Below are 25,183 nucleotides of genomic sequence, written 5' to 3'. Positions count from 1 at the left end.
GATTGAACCCACGACCTCCTGCAAGCAAGGTAGTTAACATCTCGCCACCACGGCGCCCAGGATGAAAACCATCAACTCGAGCGCGATGGTTAGGACCCAAGACATTCGGGGTAATTGTAACCTGCAGCAGGTCTTCCCACGGGGGGCGACGGGGGCTCGCACGCGATGCACGTGGGGCGACGAGGATTACGGGACAACTCGCGCTGCAATTGCGCGGGCGAATGCCACCCAACGGAGCGCGCCGCCGTGAACAGTCACCCCCTTACGAGTGGCTTCTCGGCGGGACGACTAAAGTTCATTCCGTATATCCAATGATGTCCTGGACTGGAAGTAAACACGCGACATCTCCCCTTGTTGAACGTTGCTATTTCCACGCGGCAGAAGAAGACGACAACTAGGATGTGTATCGATTCACATTGATTTGTCGAGCTCGCGATACGCGCAAATTGTGTGCGTGTTAAATTGTTATTTTCAATTCGAATGCACGCGCACACGCGTGCACACAAACACACAAGCACACGACACGATGTGGTGGAGGTTTTCCTTCGGCAACTGTAAAGTATCATTATGAATTTAGGTATTACCAACCACGTGTGCGGGAGCAGGTGGTGCAGTGGTTGGGACACTGCAACGTGAACGCGACGATCAGAGTCCGATATCTCAAAATGGTCCTGGCTCCACTCCCATCCGCAGGACCGCACCGACCGGCGTGGTGAAGTATGTTCAAACAACCGTGACCAACACAGCATGGAGGCATTCATCGAGCAGTGGATTGACAGAATGGCTGTAAATTAATTACCGCCTTCAACTTAAAAGCCGCGACATTCACCCCAACGCAAGAACGAATCATTGATTCTTGAATCGAAACGCGACTCGTCACCCCGGCGCTTCATCAACCTCCTGGTGGACAAGTCGTTTCACCCCTCAACTTACAGCTGGGGGTTAAAACGCTCACCTCCGGCGAGCCCCGGGCCACACCTGCACGCTCCCACAGGTCGCTCGGACGTTTGGCTACCTCGACAGGTTTAAAACAAACACCAAGAGCAGAGGAGACGCGCACACGAACGACGCAAAACGACGGAGGGGGTGACAACGTACCTATGCCGGCCTGCCCGACGATCCACGACAGGCGGATGAAGAGCATCACGCCCCAGATATTGAGCATGCATCGTACCTGTCAGACGCAGACGGCACGCAAAACATCCCTCAGTTAGACAGACTAGACTGCTGGAACGTCAGTTGCGTCGGCAAGCGCCTATTTCGCCAGCAGAGGTCACTGCCCTGCCCCCCTCCCCACCAGCACCCGTGCCGATGTACACAACTTAGACAGCCCCCACACGTGGTTGATATGTACACTCACGCTGCCACTGCAAAGATCCCCCGTTTAGCCTTTACAGACTTTTGAGGCAAGTGCGGTTAGTGAGCACCTACGAAGGTCGGCACGACACATGGAGGGGTGGGGGCAGCACCACGTCCGGCGCCTTTTGTCTCCCAAGTGGCGATGGGTTGTTGGCCATGAACGGGAATCGAACTCGGGTTGCCGGGTTCGACAGCATCGCTGACCGCTATGCTCCACACACCCCACCCCGGTGTGTGACCTGTGCGGCCGCGGCCAGAGGCCCCCCGTCCGACCCCGTGGTGGCGCCCCCCTCCCCGTGTCCGTGTTGGTGGGCGGCGCTCTATAAAAAAGGTCGACTTTTGACAACCATTATTTTCACGGCTGCACCGGGGGACTTGACCTTTCGGGAAATTCGGCATCGCGCCAAATTGTACCGGTCGGGGGCATCGGAGGCAGCCACCCATGGCGCATGCGGGCACACTTGCTTCTTTAACAAAAACAAACACAAATAATATATTTTTCCCGAATTTCACCCCGATTGTGCGATTGGAACGATGCCGTGAAAAGAAACATGCATTAGCATCTCTCGCGTAGAGACATTTTGCACCGTACGTAGCCAACCGTGCTAATCTTCCAGTAACCTTTCTCCAGCACAGAGTGATGCAATGCTAGCTGCAGAGCTCCGAATATAACATGGAACGCTGATGAAAAAATTTGAATGAAAAAATGGCGGCGCGGAAATATATAATTTAGACAATTCAATACTACACCAACAGTGTGCTTAGGATGACCCCAATGAGTCATGCGATGGATCGGATCCAGACTCCTCCCTCTCTCTACCCCCCCCACCACCCTCACCACACCACCATCTCCAGGAAGCGGTGGTGGCGGCCAACCGTGCCGCTGTTATCTTGTCGTAGCGCTGGTGACACTGAACCTGGGGGCAGGGAACCGCCAAACCAAACGCGGGCGGCGATGTCTCAAGACCGGGGTTGCTGACTGGAGTTGGCCGTAGATTCCAGCGATAACGAGCAGGAGAGAGGGGGGGGTGTATTTACAAACACCCACGGCAACTTTCACGTGCACGGTTCGGCCGGTTAAGGGTTTGGTTTGACAAGGCTAAGCAAAATTGATTTAACCCCGATTTCTCGTGTTGCTTTCATGTCATTCTTGTTGCGTCTCCGAGGTGAACGTCCTCTCTTGGGTGCATCTCGGTCCGCTGGCCGCAACGACGTCGTCGTCGTCGTCGTCAACGCACTGCGCACGTCACCAGAGAGCGACCTAATCTGCCGCACCCGCTTCTCGAAAATCGTCGGCCAGGGCCCAAAGTCTCTCCCCCGCACCCTTAACGAGCACGGAGCCTTCTTCCGTCACCGCCTGACCCTCCTCGGTCAGTGCTGGAAAATTCTCCGTTTCCATGGCAGGGAGAGGCACGTTCTGTGGACAAACAGCGTCGACCTCCAGGTCCAGCGCTGTGACCACAGGTTGATGATCGAGGCGAAGGATTCAGGCTGTCACCCCACGATTAGTACTGCAGCTTTCTCTACCAGCTGACCTTTAGCCGATCCGCTATTTTCCATTGCTCTTCAGATGCACGGACAAACTCCCAAGATTTCGGGATGGGGAAATTCCACCACTGCCTCAGGACTGCAAACGGGAACTTGGGCACCACCTCAATAGTAATTTGACGAGGAAATCACTTTGACCTCAGATACAAGAGGATTTGTTTATTATCGCTGCCTGTTCAAATTCCGCTCCGCGGTCTAAAAAATGCCTTCATGGTCTTGCCCCACCATATCTTGCCACTCTTGTATCCCTTCTGTGTCCCTTCTCGCCCTCCACGTTCTCAGGCTTTGTCGTCTCTCCCCGTTCCTCCTCCTGCTGCTGCTCAACCACGCTTATGCCCTTTCTCTCCTCTCGCTCCCCCCCCCCCCCCCGCCTTCACTGGAACAAACTTCCCCTCCGCGTTAAGCGGCCACCTTCGCTCACACACGTTTCCGCTCCTCCCTCAAAACTCACTTTTTTTTCCCAATAGCTCACTCCACTACCCCCCCCCCCCCCTTATAGCCACTACCACCGTTCCTGCTCGCTCTTCACAATGCCTCTCCATGGCTCACACTCATTCCCGTTCCATCCAATCCATTAGTCAACATTATTTGCTCTCGTACATTTTGCCTTTACTTCATGCACGCATCACAGGTTTGCCCAATCACCTCCTCTCATCTATTCTATTCACCTCATCTTCAACACGGCATTTGTACTTACCATTGTGAATTCTCTGCAGCGCGCCTTCGCCAAGGCGCGATATAAATGACGTTAATACGAGATTGTAGGCAAGGCAACCTGCGATTTCATCCTCCACGTGGTCACGAGGAGAGAGTCTTGGATTAAAGGTCAGGACGCATGAGGCCCAGGCTAGGCAGACTTTTATGTGGAGGCCAATTGAAGCTGGATCCTCCAGGCCGAGGCCGTGTTAGGGCTGGGGCCCTCCAGGCCAGGAACAATGCCCGTGGGTTGCCCGTGGTTGTTTGGAAAATAAAAGATAAAAAAACGTCCAGGTTATTATTATTTTTCTTACACAAAAAAGTTGTAGTACGCGCTCCTCCGGCGACTTCGATGAATGGGGTCGTTTAAAAACAAAGGGGATCCAAAATCCACTAGAGTGGGTGAACGTGACATTTGCGCACGGATGCATGAAATGCCTCTTCAGCAGAGCTGTCAAGTCCATTAACGGCGACTGGGGCTCTTCCGTGAGAGCGCAGATTCCAGTGCGGGAGAGACAAGCCCAGCAACAGCACCACTACTACTCCAAAAGAAAAAAGATAAAAATGTTAGGAGGTCATTGACAGAGCACGATGAAGCTCGGCGTCTCTGCCCGTCTTGTTTTCGCGGGGGTTTATCAGCAGCAGCAGCAGCAAATTCTTCCAGTAAAGCTTTGATAACGGGCGTGAAGAGGATGAGCAGTTTCTGGGCAATTAGTGCTCCCCTCACCAACACGCACCGTGACCAGCAGTGGTGAAGAACGGACAAACAACACCCGTGACGGACACTGCGGTCGGGCGGTCTTCATCCAGCAGTGAATCAAGACAGGGGCTGTAAAAAAATCACCATCAGTGGAGTTCATGTGACCCCAGTGCAAATTAACAAACTCCGTTCTCTGCTTCACTTACACGACCGACAGCTCCTACACCACGGCTCTGGATCTACCAGCAGGTCGCGTTGGGTAAAGGAGCAAGGGTTGGGGGTACGGCCGGGACGCCTTCTGGGTTTGACCAAATCGCGACGCACGTCACGCGGGAGGGCCCCGTCTGGAGGACCGACCCTCGCCGTCGAGGTGGAATACAGCAAATCGGCGGCTAAAAAGGCACGGAACGCGTCCGAGAGGACGCCGACCGGAGAGATGGCGTGAGGGAAATCGGCTCGTGGTCGGGCGCTAGGAGGATTCACTACGCCGCAGGATCGTGAGAAGCGGCGGCGGCGGTTGGCGAGGCCTTCATCCGGCAATGGAGTGATCTGAGCACAGCTGATGAAGACGATCATCCCCATCACAATGAGGCCCCTGCTTTGGAACACCCCAATGTCCTCTTGTCAGTTGAACGCCCCGGCCATTGTGCGACGGGATCATAGAAAATCCGTTATAAAATCCTCTACGCAAAAACAATTCCTCCGAGCGAGCGGCAATCCGAGCCGGGGGCCGCACGATTCGCCGCAAATGGCCCCCCCCCCCTGATCCCCCGCTGGAGCGTGGGCCCAGCCCCCCCGCCATCGGCGAGCCGGTTTCTATGCGTACGGCGGCGGCGATGTTATTTTGAAATCGAGGTACAGTGGATATCTCCCTCGAGTTTTAACCCCTACATGCATGAACCACCTTCGCTCCAGTTAATTGGCAACACCTGCAGAGCATAAATGCAGCTGCTGCGGATTGCCGAGGCGAACCGTTCACCTGCCAGGCAGCCGCGTAGGTAGCGTGGCTGGCGATGGGCCCCAGGCTCAAGAAAATGTAATGGTGGGGGGAGGGGGTGGGGGCCCTCCATGCGATTGCCCCCCCTCTCCAGACCACCCCGCTGCCTCGCTGCCCCTGCGCTCCCCTCCGACCCCGCCGGGCTCCGGTGCGGTTGCGCCGCCTGCATACTCGGCAGCTGTATGTAGTTGGTAGAACTTCTTTTGCGCCGTACGAATCCGACCATGCTGAAATCGGAGGTACCGAGCCGCCACTCAAACGGTCACCAACCCGATTTAAAGCTTTCGTGACTGCAGGGATTCATCTTCTTGGTTCTTTCGGTAAAGTCACGTAGAAGGGAAGTAATAAAATAATAAAAATAAAACATATTAATTACGTAATAAAATAATAAAAATAAAACATAATAATTATGTTTTATTTTTATTATTTTATTGCTTCCCTTCTACGTGACTTTACCAAAAGAACCAAGAAGAGGTCACCAACCCTCCACCCCCCTTGCTCGCCGCACGCCAGAGGAGACCGACGACGTCAACGGCGGACGCTTGGAGGAGTCGCCGTTCGTCTGCCCAAAGCGCAGCTCAAAAACGCACGGCGGCCTTCCGCACGACGCGGGAGCGGGATCCGCCGCCCGTCCCCGGCTCTCCTGTCGTCGAGGCAGCCGCCGCGGCATTGCGGGAAGACTCTTCGGATTTCCCGCAACGTTCAAAAGTCGCCGGTTTTTGATCGGGTTGAGTAAATCGCGCAAACCACTCAAGGACGATGCATTGACACGGAAGCGCTCCATTCTTCTGTTCTCGCGAGCTCTTCTGCTTCTTCCCGTGATGTGTCCCGATTTTTTTGTAGCAACGGCAGAATGTGGTATCAACTAAGATTTTACTACGACGCTTCTTGCGTTTTATTACATGGAATTGATTGGACTTGAACATGACTGATCAAGACCGGCCTGTTTTGAAGGTGGCCCGTGAACGACACTGCTGGAGAGTTGGAGGCAGTCTCGCTCTGCAGCAACAACACAGGGTAGAGTGACACTCACAACAATGAGCGGAGCACCAGGTGGCTAAAATTCAGAGGTGGCACAGTGGGGAGCACAGTTAGTGCATCAGCCAGTCATCTCAGTCGGTCAACCCACGGCACCTTGGTCTGTCCCGTGACCTCCTGCTGGCAGGCCATCGGCACTTCACGCGGCCTCAAAGTGCACCCAGCCTGGCACAAGCGCCGTGGTGACATCACCACCACTTAGCGGTGTACAGCGGTTGTCGTTGTGGTGCGCGCATCGCCAGTGTGTGCCCACTGCCAAAATCGCTTCGCGAGCAGTCGCCTAATCCGCTCTCGAGTGCAGCACTAATGTGCACTTGGCTCGCCAAAACCCCCGGAGAAGTTCACACGGAGCTATTATTTTTCTTCCGAAAACCAAACAGACCACCACATGCCGTGTTCCTCTACGGTGGGTCATCGGTGCCAACCGAGTTGAGTTGGACCTCAGGTGCAACAACATTTGACGTTTTTACAAAACATGTGCTCGCGTCCCACCGCTGCTCATGGAGTCGTGCCCCTCCTGAAATCCTCCCATCCATTAATAAATGGACGCTAGTGGTTGGATGTTGCCCCATTGGTGGAATGATCTTCTTCTTTGTACGACTCGCGTAGATGGAGACCAGCTGCTTCAATTTTACAACGAGGTGGCTGGGACGAATAATTGCATCAGGATTGGCGTTCCACTGTGATGAGGCTTCCTCCTTTGCACATGTGAATCAGGCGCATTGAGTTTTTAAATATTCCATGGTATGCTCTGGGCTACCAGTCACACACTGGAAAGTTTTTAATTGTCCATGTCACAGCCAGTAAGAGACATCTACCATGGTTTGTGTGGACGCGGTTAAGGGTTGGGTACGATGGTTGGCAGCACGCTGGACTTGCCAATCCTGAGGTCGCAAATTCCGGAGCATACGTATGTATATTGAACTTCTTTTGCACCGTATGTAGCTAAACGTGCTAATTGGAGGCGTGGGGAAAGGACAAACTCAACACAAAGTGGCCGTTGAAACAACGGAGAAAGTTTCTTAAAAACACCCCCACCGCCGTCTCTCTCCACCCCGCGGACACATTTATATTTATGCGATACAGCCCCAAAAAACCCTGTATTATGGTATGAATGGGTTCGAGCCACAGTTAGCAGATATGGAGGTCCGTCGTGTGTGGGGCACTTACACCTCTTCTGAGACGTCTGCCCAGCGTGCAGAAGTCGGCCAAAATTATTATCCTCCAGAAGGGGCTCCTCTAGAACTTCTCCTGATGGGGAGGGGGTCCTTCCACCAGCAGTGGCACGAGCAATTACAGAGCGTCGCCTTCGCCACCCGGCTAACGTGACGAGTTCACTCTGCGAGAGATTTCGTGCGCGGTTGTGCCGCACAAGAGTTAACGTGGAGTGGCCGTGCGGGCGGGATTTTGGTGGGGTTGGGGGTTAACACGTCGTGGCCATGATGGATAGCGCTTTCCAATTTGAGAGTGCCGGCAATCTGCTCGGGGTTTTCCAATTCTCCTAAGCCATGGCGAGGAGCCCAGAAGACACTGCCACTGCCGCCGAATGATCATGTAACTAAACTAAAGCATCAACTGTTTTTTATTTTACCAGGTAAGGCCCACTGAGCTACACAGCTCTTTTTTTGGAAGCGACCTGGCCACAAATGATAGCTCAACGTAGTGGCTTATTATCACGTGGTAATTTATCGCTGCCAAATATTCAAGACGGATGTGGGCGGGGGGGGGGAAGGATGGTTCAGTATATGAGTGGGTAATTGGTTGACTGGGTGGGTGGATGGATGAGCAAGTGTACGGATGGTGGGTGTATTGCTTGAGTAGGTGGATGGGCGAGTTGACGGGTGGGTGGGTGGTTGATTGGGTGCATGAGTGGGTGGGTTGGGGGTGTGGTTGATCGCGAGAGTGGGGAAGAAGGTGGGCGGGTGATTAAGTGATGGATGGGTGGGTGAGGCTCGGAGAGTAGGTGAGTAACTAGGTGGGTCCGTGGGTGAGTACATGGATAGTTGAGGAGGGAAGTTTACCGAATAGGCAGTGAAGTGCGAGGGGCGAGCAGGTAGGCGAGCGAGCGAGTGAACGAGCGAGCTGGCGCATCGGGCGGCCAGTAGGTTGGATTTATCTGAGTGAGTGGGTTCAGGTTTGCCCTGGCATTGTCGAGAGCCCGGCGAGCCAGCGGCGTGCGTGTGTTTTGGTGGATCGTCAGCGTGCCGTGCGGAAGCCGCCGGTGACGCACCAGCACCCCCTTGATCCAGCCGAACTTGACGACGCCGCCCTGGTCGCCCGTCTGCAGCAGGGTGGCGCTCCCTGCGGAGGCGCCTTCTCCGTTCACCAGCCCGTCCATGTCTCCCATGCCGTCCCCTTGCTCCTGGCCAGGGTTGGGGCGAGACGGTGATTCCGCGTGAGTGGGGAGATGGTGCATAACAGCTCAAAACTGCCTCTCTCTCGTGGTAAAAACAATAATAATGCATGCAAATTATTCCCCGAACTAAATCGCATTCCTAAAATTAGCAAATATAAAAACACAATAATAATGCCCGCACAATTTACATCGGAAAAAAGCCTCTCTCGAGTCTCAAGCCTCTCCCAGGAGGGTGCTGGTACAGTGAGAGGGACAGTGAGAGTTTGGCTTCACGTGGGGGGGGGGGGGGGGGAACCGTAGAACCCGCAGACAGTCTCCCAACGCAAACGAGGAGGCGCTCAGCAACTTTCATTCGACGCCCCCACGCCCAAGATTGCTGGGCGCAAGCACTGTGGGTCACCTGTACACTTACTCAGCTTCTGAGAATCTGACAATTCGGGTGACCTTAGGGGCCAGGGGGTCGGCAACCGATATGACAAGAGGCGGCATTTTATAACGCCACGGAGCAGTTCCTTAAAAGAGCCAGCATGCGGTTCCGGAGACGCAGGTTTGCCGGAAGTTTGTGGTCGTGCGAGCAAAGCAACGTTTCGCCGATTTCATTCCTCGCGAAACGTTCATTTGCCGACAAATGTCTCAACGACCATTTCCCATTTCGTTCCCCCACAAGACGTGGACACAAACAAAAAAAGCACTTGCGCGTCACAGCACGCTACTTTATGATCACGTTATCGATTTTTTTCGGATGTGTTGTTACATTAGTGCAGTTCCGCTATTTTGAAATCGCATCCAAGACCGTTTAAATTCGGAGGGTAAATCGTCAGTGCAATCACGACATGGCTTTTTTGGCTTGGACTTAGCGCGTTGACTAATTTAGGACTGCGATCCAGATATAAATAATCTGTCCCCCTCTGTCTTGGAACGGGAACGTTCGTAAAATACCGCAGTGCCATCGGACGTAGCTCGGACTAACGGACTTCATCATCCACGCCGGGGTGGTGATGATGGAGAAAGCAATGTTGGCTGTGTGCGTCGAACCTCAGGTTTTTTTTTTATAAATCTACCAACACCTTAAAAAAAATGACATCCCGTATCTATCATCTGGAAAACTTTAACAAAACAACCTCTTCACCGTGAGGTCGCAGATATTTTGCGGAGCTGCCTTCGTTGAAAACGCACACCGCCCTGTTGCTGCCGGCTTCCCCTTGCGACGATAACGTGCCACATTTTGTATAGTGCCTTCGGATGAAGCTCCATTTAGAGCAGTGGTTTCTTAGCCTTTACTGCAGCTTGCACCCCCCTCCCACCTTCCCTTGGGTTCTCAGAAAGGGCATCTCGCACCCCCAGGTTAAGACCCACTGATTTAGAGAATCTTGCAGTTTGCATTCTACGACACGTAGCAACGGCGCCGATGCCCCCGTAGTCTAGAACTCCCTTCACCCCCCCTGCCAACCATGCTGTCTACTCCCTGCCCATGTTCATGTCCAGGCTTGAAGACCTTCCTCTTCTCTCCACTGCCGAGGACCGACCAACCGCCTCTCTCCACACCGAATGCCCCCAACAGTTGCTGCGGCCGTATTTACACGCCGCTAGAGAGAGAAACCCACACCAAGTATCGGTACGTTACTCTCCAAGGGATTTTCGCTGTTTGTTTCCACGCGACGCCGTAGTGGCCGCGGCGGTAGAATGAGGGCACGGGGTGGAGAGTAATTACCGCTCCTCACCGACGGCTTCCCAGTAAATATGGGAAATTGGGCCAACCTAGGGCCAATTGTGAGGCCAACATTGGACCAATGGTTCCGCCCACGTGTCAACGTTGGCCCGACGTCGGCACGGTTTCTGGGTTGGCCCTCCCCGCGGCTCGTCCCGCTCGCTGCCTCGCGGCTGCACCTCAGTGCTAAAATTCCGCAGAAAAAACTGGAAATGTAATAACGCAGGTCCTGTCCTTCCTGACCAGGAATAAACGTATGGAATGTCTCGCCCTCGCTAGGAAGCACACAGGCATGGCAGTCTGCAGCGAACAGCAGCACAAATGCCGTTCCTCGTGACCCAACGCAGTGTGGTCCCAGTAAACACGAAACGTTGGTCCAAAGGTCACAAGGTCATGCCACCGTTGGCCCAAAGGTCACTAGACCATGCCAACGTTGGCCCAAAGGTCAGAAGGACACGCCAACGTTGGCCTAACAGTTCCAAGACCATGCCAACATGACCCAACATTACATTGTCACCGAGTTTGTTCCGAGTTCAATCTTCTCCGTTGAATTACATATCACGCCATTGCGCGCCGCATGCGCCGTGACGACGACTAAATGCATTCCATATACTAATTTTAAGAAGCCCAGAACCGGTTCAGATAAATTTGCCACTGATGTTAGCCATGGGAGTTTGTAGTGCAGTGCTAATCACTAGACCACCAATCCACCCACTCATACATCACACACATACACACACTCACAAATCTATCCATCTTAAATTTGGAGTTGGCCAAATATCTTATTATAGGACAACAGAGCTTGGGCAATTGTTGCCACTGGCTACGGCCAACTTCCCTCCGAGGTTTCCCTCGCCTCCATGCAAAAACTCTGCAAAAATCCAAAGCGCTGTGCGATGTAATTAGCGTGAACTGCAGTGTGCGAAAATAAAACACCATTACGACTCGTAATTATTGGTTTGTGGGTAAGATCATGCAAGCAAAAAGTGTGTCGTACTTTATGACTAGCACAGGCAATTCATAAAGTTGTCACGTGATGATCGTGTCAATTTATTACTGCTTCAGAAGCACCACTGGGTGTGTTGTTGCTGGAGAGCAATCCGCACCACGTTTAACAACTGGGTACGATGTTTCGCTGGTCGTCGCAACCAGCATCAGCGGGCGGTTATGATTACGAGTGCCTGTGTGTTAAATAACAGACTCATTGCAAACAAATTGCTACACCCTACACCACACGGTACGTGTTTGTATGTATGTCGAACTTTTAAAATCGCACCATACCATTCGTAGCCAACCAATGCTAAATCGGAGGTGCGTTTAGCAATCATCAGGCTCGTGCGGTGCACAGCGGCTTCGTTCGCATTTCAACGGCGACACCTGGCGAGAAGGCGGAAACGACGCGCCAGGGCGGGACGACAGGGCAGCTGGCACGCAGAGAGTATCCGATAGCTGGGCCCGGCTCCGGTTATCAGTTCAGCTCATGACAGCAGCTACACAGAGACACGCTTAGCAACGACGACAACAACGACACCAAAGGGGGGTACCCGAGCGCACGCTGCTCACGACGCAGCAGCAGTGACGTCACCCAAACTCGGGTCGACGCGCCCAAATCCCACAACGCCGATGCTCCGTGTTTTCCGAGGACGTGCGACCGCTTAACTCGCCAGGTTAGGGTGGCGAATATTTGCGATCGTGAATAGGAGCGGAATAACCTTTCGCGTCCGCCACACCTCGCGCGGCGGTTCGATTTAGCCCCCGTGTGTTTCTGCTCTGAGAATCGCTGACTATTTTCAACCGCCTTGCTTTTGTATTCTCTTCACGTCGTACAGTCGCCCAGGAGAGCCTCACTGATGCGACCGCTTCTCGGGAATGTCCGGCCAGGTGTTGGCGGTAGTGGGCGAGGAATTCTGTGCACAATCCCGAAAGAGTAACCTGCAGCGTAATTTTTCTATGAGGAAGGCCTTCCTATGCATGCGATGTTGGTAATGGGTGGTTGTTTGACCATACTTCACCGCACCGGTCAAACGTGGGGCTGGTATACGATGGGGGGGTTAAGTTCTAGGGGCCAGTGCAAACATCGCTCGCCACGCACGTTAGACGTGGCCCGGTATCCAACTCAGGTCGCCGTTCTCACCGCGCGGCACGCCCATCACTAGGTCACCACTGCACCCTCAGCATGAGCAGAGCGTACACCTCGTGGTTGTGCGTTATTTGCTTATAAACGTTAATTATTACGTAGACGGCTCGCCACAAGCATCGCGAGCTGCCCTGCTAGTGAGGCGGTGCCAGGTGGCTCGGAGTTCCGAGTGCGGAGCCGGCGCCGCTGCGATGCCAGGTTTCAATCCAGGTTCCAGCTGCTGCCCGTGATGACACCAGGTTTCTCAAGAGCCAACGGTCACGAATGACCGCACACGGAAAAAAAAATAGAACGAATCAAAAATCTCATTTTATTCTGCACTTACATTTTGCCAAATAAAATTTTCAGTTCTGATAATTAAAATTCTTTGTTAGAATGCCACCTCCCCCCACCGCACTGCCCTCATACTGCGTGGACCTGAGGTCACTTTGAAGGAAGGGAACTCGGGAAGTAGCTCTGCGTTATCCTCTTCCGTGGGCCGTTCTCTAAAATAAAAAGGACGGTGGGGGGGGGGGGGGGTCACTCTCAGCGTGTGAAAGTTCCCAATTAATTCTTAATGCTCGTGCCGCGGCAGGGGGGAGGGGAAAACCCGTGGAAAAATAGGGAACCGAAACTAACGGACAAATCGCGAGTCGTCGTGACGCCCACCCCTGGCGAAAGGAAACAGCAGCGACGGGAACCTGAGAAGGGAGGCACCACTGCCCCACCGGCACGTGGCTTTGTGCGGCGATGAACACGAGCCCTATCCGTTGCGTGCAACGCAAACACGGTCAGCGACAGCGTGCACACGTCTCAATAAACATTTACAGTAGCGCCGCCGCAGACACACGCCCTGGCGAGTAGAAACCGTTGCTGCAGCAGTGGCTGCGGCAGCTGCAGCCACTGCCGCTGCCACCGCCACTGCCGTTGTTGTTATCTGCCAGTGGCGCCAGGTTGGCCGGGTGCTCCGAGGGCCTTCACTCGCTCTCGAACTCATCCACGCGGACCCGGTCTGGGCGGCGTTAAAAAAGGTCACCGTCATCATCGTTGATAACATCACTCGTCGTCACCGTCATCATCATTGTCGTCATCATCACTGTCACCGTCAGTCATAGTCATCGCCGTGACTCATCATCAATGTTATCATCATCGTCATTATCACTGCCATTATCTACACTGCCACCAGGGACTACAATGGCGCAGTTATAACAAATTAGACAACAACCTCGGGTCAATAAAAAAAATCACCCTAAAGGTCCAGACGGGGCATCAGTGTGTCGGTAATCATCTGGAGTTTTAGAGAATTTGCCTCGTCGACCGGATGAGTCGACGGTTTGAGGCACGCACGAATATGAACACACCATCGCCATAATCCCAGCGAGGGTGCGAGAGTCGGTTTTGTTCGATCGCGACCCCCCCCCCCCCCCCGACTCTGCCCGTATTTCGTGAGAGCAATTCTCCACGGGCCAGGAAGGTGGGGACAGGACATCTCTACTATCTGCAACACAGTCCTAAAAATCATTTGACGCACTGTGCCCCGGTACCTCAAACCGCTTCGGAATTACACTAACGCACGCATCAGACGCCTAGAAATCGCACATTGCTAAAGGAATGGGTTGGTGCTGTTACAGCGCCAGAATTAGGTAGCTTTGCCCCTGGGACACAGACCCATTAGCCCCCCTCCTCTTACCACACACAAACAAAAACAGCCGCCACCAAGCAGTGGCGGCGACGTCACGACAGCACTCGTGCCAGGAAAGTTACGCTTCGGGGGTTGTGGGGGTTGTGCGCTCGCCATCGCACGTGGGACACCGGCGAGGGGCTCCTCGCCGCCGGCACGGAGGTCGCGACCCCCGGCACTTCAATAGGGGGACGGCACGGGACCTACAGTGGAGGATAAGATCTGCCAAAAAATATCGGCCGCGCACACTTCCCAGTGGCTCTGCCGCTGCCGGCTCTGCTGCTGCCACACGGCGTTATGTAAACACGACAAGCTGGTTAGACAACGCGAAAGCCACCCCTCGCTTTTATCGATGACGGTGAGCTTTTTGCGGAGCCTTTGGAGAAAGCCGTCGGCTCAGCGTTTTTTTTTTTCTACCCCCGCCAACCCCTATAGTTTAATTCCAGTTGCGCAATTGTCGTCGCGTCACGGCATAAATACATACCTCAGTGGGCTTTTGACTCATAGGATGGCAATGTTAATTTGCTCATTAATTTATCAGTCCGCTTGTCCTGGTGAGGGTTGCGGCGGCAGCGTGTTGAGTAGGGGCGGTCGAGACCTCCCTTTCCCTGGCGACAGACTCTAGCACTCCACTACTATACACTACTACACTACTATACACTACACTACCTTACGCCATACACTACTATACACAGTACACTACTATACACAGACTCTAGCTCGTCCTGTGCATTCTCAGGCATTCCCAGGCCAGCCGAACAACAAAGTCCCGCCAGCGTGTCCTGGGCAGGCCAAGGGGTCTTCTCCCAGTGGGACGTTGCTGCTGCCCGGTAGAGTTCCAGGGGGAGTCTTCCGGGGGGGGGGCATCCTTACCAGGTGCTCGAACCACCTCAACTGGCTCCACTTGATCCGGAGGAGCAGCGGCTCGAATCTGAGGCTCTCCCGGATTACCGAGCTCCTCACCCGATCACAGAGAGTGGTGAGCCCGGCAACCCTGCGGAGAAACCTCATTTCGGCCCCTTGTACCCGCAATCTCATCCTTTCGGTCATTACCCAAAGCTCATGACCATAGGTGAGGGTAGGAACGTAGATTGAGCTGTAGACCGCGAGCTTTGTTCGAGAACTCAGCTTCCGCTTCACTACCACGGAGTGGTACAGCGCCCGCAACACCGCGGACGCCGCACCGATCCGCCGGTCAATCTCCGGCTCCCACTTACTATCACTCGCGAAAGAGACCCCGATGTGTTTAAACTCCTCCACTAAGGGCAGCTGTTCCCTCCTCACCTGGAGAGAACAATCCACCATCTCCCAGGAGTGAACCATGACCTCAGATTTGGAGGTACCGATCCTCATCCCAGCCGCCTCACACGCGGCATCAAACCGCTCGAGTGCCCGCTGGAGACCACAGACTAACGAGGCAAAGAGGACAACGTCGTCTGCTAAAAGCAGCGACGCCACGTCCATGCCCCCGTACCGGATACTCTCCGTACCTCGGCTGCGCCTTGATATCCCGTGTCCAAGAAAATCACAAACAAGAGTCGAGACAAGACACCCCCCTACCCCCCTTGGCGGAGTCCAACAACCACAGCGAACGACTTGGATTTAACACCAAGAATACGGACACAGCTCTCACTCCGGGAATAGAGGGACCGGATAGCGCACAAAAGCGGCACCGGTACATCATACTCCCGCAGCACCTCCCACAAGACATTGTGGGGAACACGCTCATATCCTTTCTCCAAGTCTACAAAGCAGACTGGAAAATCACTCCCATGACTCCTCAAAATATCTGTGAAATGGAAAAGTGCCGGCCCATTGTTCCACGACTATGACGGAATCCGCATTGTTCCTCCTGAATTTGAGGCTTGATCACCGGGCGGAGCTCCCTCTGAAACACTCTGGCACAGGCTTTACCTGGGACGATGAGGAGTGCGATTCCTCTGTAGTTGGAGCACATCCTCTGGACCCCTTTTATAAAAATGGGAACCACGACCCCAATTCGCCAATCCAGAGGTACTGTACCCGCCATCCATGCAACATTGAAGACTCTTCCACTGGTCAAGCGATTTTAAAAACCTCTGGGCGAAGCTCGTCCACTCCAGCAGCTTTGCCGCTACCAAGGCTGGGGATGGTTTCGTTTTATTTTGTATGTGTTTGGGCGATTTGTTTACCTTTGTTGTACTTTACACTACTTTAATGTGTTTGTACTGTTTGTTGTTGTAACGTTCTAACCCGCCCCGACTGGACATCTTTATAGCTCATCGGATTCCTCCAGTATAAATATTCGGATTCTGATTTCCTGCAGGGCGCTGCATCTCCAGTTGTTAAGGACGGTTGTCTCCAGAAGGAAATACGCCCGAACCTAATTCAGCGTTTCATTACCCGCGACCATTTTTATAAATGCACAAACACACCTCCGAGTACGATTTTCCACGGGCCCCTGCTGAAGATAAATCATTGTAGTATGGCTGCCAATTCTGGGGAGCTGGAAAATATCTACATTTAGGGAAAAATATATATATCCGCATTTAGTAAAAAAAAAACAATTAAACCATTCTTAGCAATATTATTGCGCGATCATTGGTTTGAAAGGGCAATGTCCACCAACTCGATACACTCAATGCCCGGCTGAGAGCCAGATTCAAACCCAGGGTATCTCAGCAGCAGCAGCATCACAGCGCTCTGACCTCTGAGCCACCCACCCCGGGCCTCCTCTCCCCAGCCTTTAATTAAAATGATTAAACCATCGCATGTGGACTGTGGCTAATGAAAGAAAATTCCCCGAAAAAAAGTTAATTTGCATGTTTTTGTCATCATAAACAAAATTCGACAATTTGCACACTAATCCACCACCATACGCTTCGACTTCCGACCACAGCCCACAAAAAGCCTGTGCAACCAGAGTTGGCAAAGCCCTCGGGCTTGAGCCGTTTACGTTGCCCGCTTCGGTGCATCTCTTCCCCTGTGCGTTCACACCAAAGCGCTCTGCTCAGGAACCCCCTAACTGGGCAACGCAATGTTACTAAACCGCGCCACTTACGGGCGGCCAAACACCCCGCAGGAGTTAAGGCCGGTGCTGGTTAACGCAACGTCCACGCAGGCGTTCGGCGGCCTTGCCGTCCAACTCTCCCAACCCCCACGTCCGGTGCGTTGGAGCCGCGCCGTGGGGGTTGTTTCGGCGCGACGTCCGACGTTTCACATCGCGCGCCGCCTCCGCGAAGGATCCGTCACATTTCCGTGCTCGACCGGAACGATCGCGCGGATCTTCCCACGCGGGACAGCAGGCGACGCGGACAGAGGGCGGGGAGCACTCGGATTGCGTCCAACGTCACCTCCCCCCCGCCCCCCACCCCTGTTCCAGAGCAAATATCTCGAGCATTTCTTTAATCGTTAAATGTTTGTTTTCCTACGAGCAAACATTTCCACTGGCGCGCCAACAATGAATAAGAACACTGGCGGCCTGGAAGGAACGAGCGGCGGGGAAGGGCAGCCAACGAGTCGCGTCGACCAAGCCGGGGGCACGCCAAGCTCTCCGACGCGTTCTCCACCGCATCCGACGTTTCATTCCGCGCGCCGGGGAGATTCCCGTTCCCGAATTCTGGTCTTGGAAAAAGCACCTCGCGGAGCGACGCGGTGGACACGGCCGAGAGCGCGTCGCTTGGTGTCCAACACGTTTTGCTCCGCGTGCCGAGGTGGCATCTTCCAAGATCAGAATTCGGGAGCGGGAATCTCCCCGGCGCGCGAACGGCGCCGTGTTGGACGCCGTGCCAGACGACGCACGGCGCGATGGGCAGAACACCGACTCCGTGTACCGAGCGAGTCTGCGTGAACTCTTATCTGCCTACCCACCCCCACCCAGACTCCACCACGGCGGCGAGATGTTAACTTCCTCGCCTGGTATACAGGAGGTCGTGGGTTCGAAGACGACACCGACGCCTGCTGCTGTATATTTGGAGTTAGCGTGTTCTCTCCATAGTCGTGTGGATCTTTCTACGGGTCCTCCGGCTTTTCCCTCCACATGTAGAATGAACATGTGTTTAGAGTATTTGGCTGCTGTACATTTCCACATGACAAGCCACTTCGTTGAGCTGTCGTTTGTGGCCAGGTCGCTTCTAAAAAAAGAGCCACGTCGCTCTTTGGGCCTCGACTACTAAAATAAAAATAGATTGGTTCGTTACTTCCCCCATGCCACCCCCAACCAAAGTGACAAATCAAACGCCTCCCACTCCAAAATCACCACTTCCTCCCCCCCCCTCCTCCTTTTAAATGGAAACTTTGGCGAGTGCAATGTAACGACGAGGCCCTTGGGGGAGTCGATCACCGCAGCTGGCATCTGCCTGGCTCGTGCGGGCGGAGGGCAGAGCACGGGGGGGGGCACGGGGGGGGGGCACGGGGGGTTGGGGACTCGTTCAATCTGGGACTGAGGACAGAACCGCGGAGGGATCGCGCGACGCCGTGGGGCCCGCGTGGCACCGACCGCGTCCGCTCGCGGAGCGGCCATCCGTTGAACCGCGACCACCGCGCCGCACAAAACTCCACCGTGGGTGGCACGAGTTGCGTGCCACGAACCACGCGTCCGCCGCGCGTCCGCCGCGCGTCCGCCGCGCGTGCCGGCGCGTGCGTGCCGCGGTTTGGGCCAAGCGGATCGTTTTGCGCGTGCCTCTCGCGCGCTCGTTGGCCGCTCGATGCTCTCCTGGTGACTAATCAGTAGCCACTGGCGTGGACAGCCAGGAGGGCAATACTGGATGTGGTGAGGCCAGATGTGGAAATGTATTGCTGGGGTTACACAGCTGGACAGACCCGGGGCTGAAATTGAGCACTGGCCACTGTACATTGCCGCATTATCCAGGCTGTCCCATCAAAAAGGCACCCTGGAAATGCAATGCATTGTAATACAGTTAATTGACAAATACATTTGTCCGAGCCAACTAGGGTCCCAGGAGCTGTGTTTCATATGAATTCATGTTCAGGCAGTATTTCAGATTTCCTCTGCAATGCGGTCTTTTTAGCTCCGATATATATTTCGTTGTCTTCTCTGCACTCGATTGCTTATTGTAATATTGGCGACCCGGGTGACTTGCGTTAACCTCTCTAACGCGCCGCACCTCAAAAGTCTACGGGTCTGTAAGCCGCTGCAGTACAACTGGAGTTCTTATAGCACCGGCATAGAAGGCAGTACACACAGACAGCCGGCGTAGTCGAACTAAACCCTGTTTATTTTACCGGGATGAGGCCCACTGAGTGACATAGCGCATTTTCAGAAGCGACCTGGCCACCAACGAGGTGGATTATCACGTGGAGATTTATAGCAGCGGCCAAATTATTTGACAGCGGCAAGTCGGTCATGAGCTGAGGAAAATAAGTCGACAGCACAGATGGCTGCACGAAGGGACAGGAGTTGCAGGCGATGAGAGCAGAAAGAGCGATATTCCACTGAGCGGAGGTTGACCGGCGGCTTCGACAGAAATCCTGAGGCAGAGTGCGTGGAGAAGAGTAGAGTGAAATGAGAGGGGAGAGGCAGGAGAGTGCATGGAGGAAAGTAGAGTGAGATGAGAGGGGAGAGGTAGGAGAGTACATGGAGGGGAATAGAGTGAGATGAGAGGGGAGAGGCAGGAGAGTGCGTGGAGGGGAGTAGAGAGAGATTAGAGGGGAGAGGCAGGAGAGTGCGTGGAGAAGAGTAGAGTGAAATGAGAGGGGAGAGGCAGGAGAGTGCATGGAGGAAAGTAGAGTGAGATGAGAGGGGAGAGGTAGGAGAGTACATGGAGGGGAGTAGTGTGAGATTAGAGGGAAGAGGCAGGAGAGTGCGTGGAGGGGAGTAGAGTGAGATTAGAGGGGAGAGGCAGGAGAGTGTGTGGAGGGGAGTAGAGTGAGATGCGAGGGTAGAGGTAGGAGAGTGCTTTGAGGGGAGTGGAGCGAGATGAGAGTGGAGAGGTCGGGGGAATTTATGGAGGGGAGTAGAGTGAGATGAGATGGGAGAGGTAGGAGAGTGCATGGAGGGGAGTAGTGAGATGAGAGGGGAGAGGTAGGAGAGTGCGTGGAGGGGAGTAGAGTGAGATGAGAGGGGGGAGGTAGGAGAGTGCGTGGGAGGCGAGTAAAGTCAGATGAGAGGGGTGATATAAGAGTGTTTGGAGGTGAGATGAGATTAACAAAGAGGCTAGATGTGTTTTTTTGTCAATCACGAAACGATGAAAAACAACAACATAATTAAATTGTCACTCAACTGTTTAAAACGCGTTCCGGAGTTTAAGACGCATTGCATAACCCCCACAGCCAAACACTTGCAGAGTACGATGAACAATTGAATGTTCGTATGATCATAAATAGCCAAGTATACATTGCGGCGACTCGAATCTCACAAAGACAACCTGTCAAACTGAAGGTGTCGGCGGAGTTAGTCCAAACTTGGGCCAACTTGCTCATCGCAATTAAGCAGTGGAAATTCCACATTCCAATGGCAGGATCGTTACGTCTACAAGACGAAAACCGCCACAGTTCTCCGAAGCGGAGGATACATCGGTGGAAAATGGTGGTGGTTTGCACACTGCGCTATGAGCCCGGCAAAACCCGAGTTCGATTCCCAGCCACGGCCAACATCAGGTGGAGAGCGATAACCCCAAACGGTCCTGGATGCCGCTACCTTCCTCGACCTTCCCCGCCCCTCTCTTCACTAACCCACACTGACCAGCGGTGGTGAAGTATGGTCAAACAACTTCCATGATCGACGCAGAGTGAGCAGGCCTTCATCCAGCCGTGGATTGTTCCTATTTTATTTCATTTACAATGCCTATACAGTAGTTTATGTACGCGTGTGTAGGCATCAACTTGAATGAGCTTGTGAATAATTTCTGTGCTACTGTTCCAATCGATTTCGATGTTGGTAATAGGAGGCTAGGACCAAGCTGGCAATCAAAAATTGTTCACGATAGCTCCAGTACGCACAATTAAGTATTGGCACAAACACGCGCACGCAAGCAGAGTATGTGCGTGTCTTGGGGAGCGGTAGTGGAAGAGGCTGGCGCTGCACTGTGCTATTAACCTGGCGACCAATATCAGATCAAGTATTTGAACCTCTCCTTAGGACTCCACTAGATGCTTGAAATAAGTACCTGATGCAGTGTGGGCCACCCAACCCCCCTCGTGTGTGCACCGGCCTTCATTCGGCGCTCGCAAACAGCACTTGCCCCAAAAGTCTGTTAAAGGCTGTACCGTACAGGGGATCTTTGTCTTTTTGTCTGTGTGTGTGTGTGTGCACGGAGGTGGAATGGTGGTGGTTATCCCGAGAAATGGGACAATTAGTCACAAGCAAAGCGGGCAAAAATGTAAAAACAAATTTATTTTGTGGTCAATAATTCGGGCCCCTTTAAAAATTTACCACCCCAACATTATGCCTCCGGAAGGCGAGAAACCCCGCTAAGGAGGGCTGTCCCTCTGAAAAATGCCCTTCAAGCGGCAGTTGATCATTTGGCCAGGTGCAGGATTGATCGCCCAGGCCGGAGTGGATCGAATTGGCCAATGAAATGTGCATCTCACAGGGGCGGACCAACAGAGCAATCCAAATCGACTGATATCCTAATTGATTTGAATTGCCCCCAAAAAAATATTAAACTTACTACAAATAAGCCACTTGTAGGTTTTAGCTTGGTAATTTTTCATGATATCATAGGACCTCCCTTGCCAGTATAAAATTATAAGAATAGGTTTTAGTCTTGGTCTAACACTGTTTGAGACTAGGCTCTAAAGAAAATAAAGACAATGCATATACTACCACAGCATGTTTTTGTTTGCATGTTCACCACAAGTATATGTGGTTAATGCAGACAGGATTCCTTGCAAAAGGTTTCAGTTTGGTGTTTTAACATCTTAACACCTGATGAGACCTCCTTAACCAGTAGCAATACTCTGATAGTGCGCTGTTTTGAGTTGTACGCCTTTTTGCATTATCTGGTCCAACACCAATGGAGACTAGGCTCTAAGAAAAGCTGTCTCGGGTGTGGACCAATCAACTTCAAGAACAGTGCATACATTATCATCATCAGAGTTGTTTCTTTTTGTTTGCATTTTAACTGCTTGTGTTGTGGTTATTGCCAACATGACCCCTTGTATAAAGGTGTCAGTTTTTGTACCAGATGAAAGGGTAAAACCCTATTACTATATCTTAACACCTGTTTTACTGCCAAAGGGTAAAACCTATTCTTATACATTTTATTGACATTTATATAAATTTAATTATAATTTATATACATTAAAAACGTAGATATTTTAAGCACACGTGTGTCACGTGGGGGCACAGTTCCACCGCCCCCACCCGTGTCACAGCTGCCACTGGTCACCCGGCGTCTCGTTTGGCGCGAGCGGCGTGGCCGTGTGCCCGGCCGCGTTCCGCTCACCGGGACGCTGCTCTACCGACGGTGGTGGCCCAGGGATGAGCCGTGGGAAAAAAATAAAACGGAGCACGTGGTACGACTTTAAACTACTCGGCAGATAAAGATTCGTTTATACAACCTGGTAAAAAAAATCTCGATAGTAAATCAAATAAACTTTTTTTTTTATATTTACCAGTTAAGGCCTACTGAACAATATATAGCTCTCTTTCAGAAGCGACCTGGCCGCAAATACAAGCTCAGAGAAGTTGGTTATCATGTGGAAATGTATAGCAGCCAAATACTCCAAGCGCACATTTCTAAGTGTGAAGGGAAAAACCGGAGGACCCGGAGAAAAAACCCCACGACAACGGGGAGAGAAAGACATGCAAACTCCAAATATACAGCAGCAGGCGTCAGGGTCGGGATTAAACCCACGACCTCCTGCATACCAGGCGAGGCAGTTAATATCTCGCCATAAAATCTACGCGACCAAACCAATACGGCACACTTCGAACTATCTCCGGCGGCGAGTTCCAGCGAAACAAACGGGCTGCTAGAGGGGTGCAGACGAGAGCACCGCCTGTCCCCAGAAGCGAACGATTCGTGGACCGTGTCGTCAGAACGAATCTTCCGTCCCGCCATCCCTTTGGGTCTCTGGGTAGCGCGCGTGCGTGCGAGTGTGCCCTGCCAAACGGCGAAGGACCGTGCAATCTGAACCCGGCCAACAGAGTTCGATTCGCGGCCACGGTTAACGTCACTCGCGAGCTAAAGCTCAACCGATCCCGGTCTCTTCCTCCTCCCCCCACCGCTCCTCTTCACCAACCCGCACTGACCAGCGTGGTGAAGCAAGGCGATAGGTCCGGACGGTCAATAAGCTTATACGTTCAAACATTTCATATTTACGTGGAGCCAAAGAATCGTCAATGTATTTATCTCCTGTATTTCACAACATTCACCAGGTCTGTGTGTCCATGTGGCCAGGGAAAGATTCAACATCGGATGCAAGCCGCACGATTCTAGCGGACCCAACTCGGTCAACGTCTCCAATTCTTTAAAATTGATTATCACACCTCGCGATGCACGCGCGTACGATTCGCTCGTTTACAAAGTTTAACCGAAACGATCTGCGAACGTTACATTTCGGGTTGATGGCAGGAACACAACAGTACCAACGAGACGTCGACAAAGCAAGGACGCACAAGCGACAACAGAAACAAATTGGTTTTCGACTCAAAATGGCTTTCCCCCCCGAATCAGGACAAATCACGGAATCACTGCGGGGAGGCCAATCACGCCACGCCTGCACACTCCGACCGCTCCGCCCGCCCTCCCGTAACCTTGCCGCACGTGTCAATGTTTTCCCCCCGCGGTGAAGTTTCAGGGGGGAGAAGATAAATGGAGGGGGGGGGGGGGCGGCAGACGACATAATCGTGCCCGATCCTGACGCGGAGCGGCACACGCACCCCCAGGGAGGAGCGCACAATTGGCTTTTGTGTTGGCGCTGCTTTGGGGGGGGGGGGGGGCGGCTTGCATGCCGAGAGGGTGGTGGGTGGTAGGGAGCGGTGGGTGCAGCGGTTAGCGCACCGCGCATACCCAGGTTAGATACCCCCCCCGCCCCCCCCCCCCGGATCGTGGCTAGCATTGGTGGCGGGTGGCATCTAAACCAGTCTCACGCCGACTCGGCCTCCTCTAAACAAGTAGACCGGCAACTGGGGAGGGACAAAGGCGGCCAACCACCAGGCGTTGGTGGTGGCCACACCAACCCCTCGGTGTGCGCCGTGCCGGGCTTCACGTGCGCTCGCCACAAGTCCGTGTAAGCGACACACGTGAGGCAGGGGGAGGGGGTGTTTGTATTTGTGTTGATGGGGTTCGGGGTGAACGTGTGGGGGACGTTGACGACCTCTTAATTAACCGCTTTCCCAGGCCCCTCCCTCGCCCCCCCCCCCCCCCCCCGGGCGTCGCGTTACAGGGACTTAAATTGGCACCATTAGGTTCAGTGCACGGCGAGGCACACGCGGGCTAATTTGTGTGACGCCAGGCACGCAAAAGTACGGCGCGGTTATTTACAGCGCCAATTGCCATCGTGACAACGACAACCTGGTCTACATGTTTGACTGCGCGCGTCGCAAGACGCTCTTGCCGTCGTTTGGAAACGCGACCCAAGGTTCGGGTCGAGACGCCCCGATGCGCTCTGCGCGTGGCCAGCACACGCACCACCCCACCACACGCACCAATCCCACCACACGCACCACCCCGCCACACGCACCACCCCGCCACACGCACCACCCCGCGCCCTCCTCGCCCAATCCGCTGCTGGACGAGGACCTCCGCACGCCGCGTGGAACGTCGCCGAGGGTTATTTGATCGTACTTCACCGCACTAGTCACTGCAGGCAAGGGGCGGGGGCGTGGAAGAGAGCAGAGTCGTGGGAGCGTAGAAGTACAGAACGACAATGGATTTTTTTTTTTACACTGGCCACAATGTAGCACCCCGCAATGTAACACTGAAATGTTATCGTGGTTATTATGATTAAATGGGAGCCATCACTCCAGCACAGATTCATCCGCAGTTATTGGATTCACATGGGCGCTGCTTCATGGACACAGCTGCACGTTGCGCAG

General features: G+C 53.5%; 1 protein-coding gene across 1 annotated transcript in view; it reads right to left on the bottom strand.

Annotated features, from left to right (window-relative positions):
- LOC133354093 (solute carrier family 12 member 2-like) overlaps positions 1-25,183 on the bottom strand; it is a 125,725-nt gene that overhangs the window by 73,396 nt on the left and 27,146 nt on the right. Inside the window, 2 exon segments of the mRNA XM_061570665.1 lie at positions 1,099-1,174; positions 8,569-8,700. Coding sequence (XP_061426649.1) covers positions 1,099-1,174; positions 8,569-8,700 — 208 coding nt within the window.

Source organism: Lethenteron reissneri, chromosome 46 (genome assembly GCF_015708825.2).
Source record: "Lethenteron reissneri isolate LAM-NWPU_2019-01 chromosome 46, ASM1570882v1, whole genome shotgun sequence".
Classification (NCBI taxonomy): domain Eukaryota; kingdom Metazoa; phylum Chordata; class Hyperoartia; order Petromyzontiformes; family Petromyzontidae; genus Lethenteron; species Lethenteron reissneri.
This window is presented reverse-complemented; position numbering and strand designations above follow the sequence as displayed.